Source organism: Cyprinodon tularosa, unplaced genomic scaffold (genome assembly GCF_016077235.1).
Source record: "Cyprinodon tularosa strain WSP-4 unplaced genomic scaffold, ASM1607723v1 ctg207, whole genome shotgun sequence".
NCBI lineage: Eukaryota > Metazoa > Chordata > Actinopteri > Cyprinodontiformes > Cyprinodontidae > Cyprinodon > Cyprinodon tularosa.
The window spans coordinates 154306-160000 of NW_024038767.1; the positions used below are offsets into that span (position 1 = coordinate 154306).

General features: G+C 40.6%; 1 protein-coding gene across 5 annotated transcripts in view; it reads left to right on the top strand.

Annotated features, from left to right (window-relative positions):
* Positions 1-1063: 1063 nt before the first annotated feature.
* Positions 1064-5695, top strand: part of trim9 (tripartite motif containing 9) — a 60898-nt gene continuing 56266 nt past the window's right edge. For all 5 annotated transcript variants that reach the window (XM_038285129.1, XM_038285132.1, XM_038285130.1 and 2 more), the window contains exon 1: positions 1064-2017. In XM_038285129.1, the coding sequence (XP_038141057.1) occupies positions 1181-2017 (837 nt within the window). In that variant the 5' untranslated portion in view covers positions 1064-1180. The remainder of the gene's footprint in view (positions 2018-5695) is intronic.

The window sequence follows — 5695 nt, forward strand, 5'->3', positions numbered from 1 at the left end:
CAGTTTTCATAGAAAGGCTTCCTGTTGAAGAGCAAAGACACATAAAACTCAGAGAAACAAGGCTAGGTTAGACTCTGCTAATCTAAGCTTGGCTAGAGTACCCAAAACTAGCAAACACTCTGGCCTCGAGGTAGTGACAGCCCACAGCTCAAATACTCCTCCAGTAATGAACCAACGAGCAGCAGGTGTGCAGGGAGGCCCAACGAGGACAGGGCACCACCTGGTGGTGAAGAGAGAAAAAACACACAAACAACCCACACAATCTGGATTCCTAACGGTTTCAAATATTTGCTTTGTCTTGAGTTTAAAAAAGAACAAGGAAAACAAAGAATGACAAATATTTTGAGAATATAACTAAACAATGTTTGAGAGCATAAGTACCTGGAGACAACCTGCAAACCTGGAGGGAAGCTGCAAACTTGATGCAGAAAGACTGCGGGGCAGGAATCGAACCCAGGACTTTCTTCCTGCAAAGCAACAGTGCTAAAAACTGCACCACCATGCAGCCCATTAATTAAATCAGCTTGTTTTAATTAATGTTTATGATGTAAGAGATGTATTTTATGAGCCATTTTACTGACATGTTATGTCACATTCTATTGCTATATTCTGAACTAACTTGTTCTACCTGTAACTGTAACATAAATAGTTTTAAAATTAGATAATTTTGTAAATAATTGATCCCATTATGTACTATTTAAAATTTCAGAATTACTATTTATTGTTGGAACAAAAAGGGCATCTTTTCTTCAGACAATTCACAGTAAAGTATTTGGTATGTTTAAATATAGAGATATTCTTGTATTCAGAATGTTTTAGCTTGATCAAGTATTAATAATTATATATTTTTTCCTTTATTTGATCAGAGTTTAAATGCTCACAGACTACCCAATGTTTAAAGCTCATTAATGGGGGATGCCTAATGATGGACTAGCTGTCCAATAGTTCTATGGAATGCGCTGAGTGACCAATAGGCTTTGGTGTTGAGCTGCTGCTGCTTGCTGATTGGTGGAAGGAGCTGCTGCCTCCTCTCTACAGACGCTTCTCCTTTGATCAAGGTTGCGCTTGCGGCTGCATCAGGACGCGTCCGGAGCGCATTTACGCACCCAGAGCAGCCTGATCAGTAGAAGCTCCGCTCTGTTTCACTCCACTCAGGATCCGCATCTACAGATAATCAGCAATGGACGAGATGGAGGAAGAGTTGAAATGCCCAGTCTGTGGCTCTTTTTACCGGGAGCCCATCATACTGCCTTGCTCCCACAACATTTGCCTGGCTTGTGCGCGGAATATTCTTGTTCAGACCCCCGAAGCTGAGTCCCCACAGAGCAGCCGAGCCTCTGGATCCGGGGTCTCAGATTATGATTACCTGGATTTGGATAAGATGAGTTTGTACAGCGAGGCTGACAGCGGCTACGGTTCCTATGGAGGGTTTGTGAGCGCTCCCACCACCCCCTGCCAAAAATCTCCTAACGGGGTCCGAGTTTTCCCCCCGACTGTCCCCCAGTCTGCTCCGCAGCAGCACCTTCTCCCGCATCCGGCCTCCCTACCCCCGATCCCCCGCAACTCCTGCATCACATGCCCGCAGTGCCACCGCAGCCTGATCCTGGATGACCGGGGTCTCAGAGGGTTCCCCAAGAACCGGGTGCTGGAAGGTGTGGTGGACCGGTACCAGCAGAGCAAAGCGGCCGCCCTCAAATGCCAGCTCTGCGAGAGGAGCCCCAAAGAGGCCACGGTGATGTGCGAACAGTGCGACGTTTTCTACTGCGACCCGTGCCGCATGCGCTGCCACCCGCCCCGCGGTCCCCTGGCCAAGCATCGCCTGGTGCCCCCCGCGCAAGGCCGGATCAGTCGTCGCGCCAGTCCCCGCAAGATCTCCACCTGCACGGAGCACGAACTGGAGAACCTCAGCATGTACTGCGTTCAGTGCAAGATGCCTGTTTGTTATCAGTGCTTGGAGGAGGGGAAACACGGAACACATGAAGTGAAAGCTCTGGGCGCAATGTGGAAACTGCACAAGGTATGTGCGCAGAAATGATCTCAGCAACAAGTCTGAGCAAACAGGTTAAAATGCCCTAAATGAAAGCTATAAACACCAATCATGTTTGTTTGTTTGTTTTTTGTGTGATATGGCTGATTGACCTGGGTGCTAAGGTCTAGGGGGGTGGGGGGGGGGGGGTGCAGCACAAGAAGCCTGGTTTGGGTTTTATTATGCAAATAATGTTCAATATACAAAAAATATACTTTCATGTAGTTCAACTAAGTTTTTATTACTCAATGTGTGAAATGCTGAAATAAAAAAAATAAAAAATAAAAAATATATATATATATATATGTATATATATATATATATTCTAATATATATATATATATATTCTAATATATATATATATATATATATATATATATATGTGTGTGTATTCAGCTGAAGTCTCTTATTTGACAGGATTATTAAACAGGGTTATTGCACAGGGTATTAAGTTGCTATTTATATATAGTTATTGGGTATCAAATATAAAAACAAGTTTAAAAATGTGTTTTGGTCTGGAGTATATCATAGTTTAAAATAAGAAAGAAAATAGATTTTAAAAGCTGTTTTTCTTTACATCTTTAGGGGGAAAAAAAGGTAAATGAAAGTAATTGTACTCTTCTCAATATTTACCAAGCAAATCTATGCAGAGCAGTGAACAATAATCAGAATCATAATGCATGTATTTTAGTTACTTATGGTGAACAGCTCCAAGTCTCCCTAATCTTCCCCTCCCTGCACAGATTCAAGCCAGGACTAATATCTGAGGCTCTCTAAAACCACCCGGGGTGTGATAAATTTTAGTTTTAATATCAAGGAAAACTCCCCCTAAAAATCAGCAGCTGGAACCATGGAGCTAATCTCATGCATGGAGTTTCCTGATCCTCCACTTTTATGTCCAACAGTTTGCCATCCAGATCACCGAGCATAGTCAGTGTTGGAGGAGAGGATGTGAAGCACAGATGCAGCTCATTGACGTAGATAAAAAGATGTTATTTTATTTTTTTATTGCTTGTTTTCGTCAGTCGTACACCACGTTTCTGCTGTCAGATTTATCTACGCCTCTGCACCAGCCACCCCTCACCTCTGCCTTTCACTTCACCGTGAAGAAAGCAATGAAGAGCCGCAACACTCAGAAAACACTGCAAACTCCCACCCACACTGACTCAGACTGTAGTGTGTGTTAGTTTACCGGAGAAACCAGAAAAATGGACACAAATCAATGCCTACTTGTTTGAATGCTGTTCTCTTCGCTTATACTTGAATCAGGACTCCTATATCTCCAAATCATGAGCCTCTAACCAGCCTCTATTCCCATCATCTACTCTAGATGGATCTGAGATGGGAGAGTCATTTTAAAGCTAATGGGAAAGTCATGGGAGGTTAAAACATCTTTCTTATGTTGAATTCCATTCTATGAAAAGATGCTGACCCGTGAGCCCTTTGTTTTATGGATCTAAAATATGGCAGATTATTTTTAGAAACAAATCAATAGTAGCAGGGATGTAGGAGCCAATATCCATGCAGGTCGCGCAGTTTTTGGCCTCCATCTGAAGCAGCTGGGTATCTCTGATTGGTCAGCTGAAGCAAGAGCAAACTGAGCTGTAACAGATGGCTCAGAGTCTGATATGGAGAAGGGTCACAAAAAAGCTTTAAGTACTTCCTCACAATCCTGATTAATGTTAAAACTTCTAGTTTAAGCTAAGTTTCAATCTAAACCTTGTTTCTTGTTTTGACACATTTACACTCAGTATGATAAGATATTTTGACCACTTGGGGGCATAATAGAGTCGTTTTATTATTAAAGGGAAAAAATATACATGAAAACAAAAGAACAAGACATTTATGTGAGGAGAGAGAAGTGGAAGAAAATGTCGCTGAATTAAATTATTCATCTTGCTTTCAACCAGATGAAAGATGCAACACCATGGCAGTGGTCTTCAAAGATAACTTCTATAAACAATCATTCTGCTAAGAAGAGGAACTTATATTTTGAAGTGATCATCTTCTGCAGGCATTGGAAGACAAATCGCATGTGATGAGGAGAATCAAAATTTAAAAACGCTGCTTACATGCTTTGAGAAATAAAGCGTTTTTTCCAGGTTCTGTTGTGTCGCATGTAGCTATAGACTGAACCACTAGAATCTCATGAATGATCATCATTTTCTTTCTGTGCCAAAATGGATGACTGAATCTGGTCAGATATTTCTATAATGACAAGAATAATTATAGTTTGTAGCTGGTAGGTTATAAAGTTTGAATTAGGCATTACAGATTTAGATGAGTAAAAACAATAGATAATGGGAAATAATTGCATTTTCAGATTTTTCTCCCAATTTTTTTAAATTTAAGTTCTTTAACCATCTGTCCATCCATCCATCCATCCGTCCGTCCGTCCATCCATCCATCCATCGTTTTTATCATTTCTTCCTTCTTTCAATACTTAAATCCTGACTTCAGTTATGTGTGCTTTAGATTTATCTATATATCTATACCTTAAAATATGTTTAGAATTGACTGTTTAAGTTTTGATACATTAAGTTTCATGCCAGAAATGTATAGGATTGTTGTTGTTTTTTTATTGTGTGTACCTGAAAAAGAAAACTTGTTTATTTTAGGAGCCATGCATATTTTCGATTTGCCTCTTAATTCTGTAGCAGATGAAAGCTAATGCTGTTTGATCTTAGAGCTTTTCTTACTGGCCTGCTGCATTTTTAACAGCATCATTGTCAAATGTTGTTTAAGCTTTAGTTTCATTACAAAGAGACTTAATAAATCCATGCCCAGTCAGATTTGTTTATATTATTCTGTAAAATCTTTGCTGGTTTTCTACTGGAATTTTCCTCAAGTTTCTTAGTTCACACCACTGTCCTCTCTTTTATCTTTATTGGGAAAGACTTCAACAGGCTGCCGCCATAGCAACTAAATCCCTCTTGATGCTGTACAGAGTAACAGAGGTCTCTAAGATACTGGGAGCCTAGAGAGGTTCATCCCAGATACTTTACTGTGCTTCTGGTCTCAGTAGCAATAAAACCTCAGGGATTAATCTTCTTACTCTCTTTTAGTTTGCAGTCGATTGATGCCTTATTCTCTAAACTCCATGCAATTCAATCTAACCCAAGTCAATCTCAGATTAGAGCAATGATTGGAGCATAAGAGCTGCACAGTCTGACTCATTTGGCTCTTACCTGCCTTTAATGGTCAGTATCAGAGGACTTGTAATATTTTAACAAGATGTCTGTATTGTTATCATAGCCTGGTTAACTTTGCTCAGCTCTTTGTTGGTGCTTTAGATGCCATGCATGTCATTAAATGATGCCTGGATCATGCTATGTCACCTCAGAGATAATCAAAAATGACGGTAAAGTCTGCAGCTGGAGTGGAGATTTTATCACAGACGCTGAAATACACATTTTACAGGTCAGCGTTCTACTATCAAAACCTCATGCTTTCCTAACGGAAATTTCCTCAATACTGAAACAGTTTTTTTTGCTTTTTTGTAAGGTTTAGATGGATGGATGGATGGATGGATGGATGGATGGATGGATGGATGGATGGATGGATGGATGGATGGATGGATGGATGGATGGATGGATGGATTCATGGATGGATGGATGGATTCATGGATGGATGGATGGATGGATTCATGGATGGATGGATTGATGGATA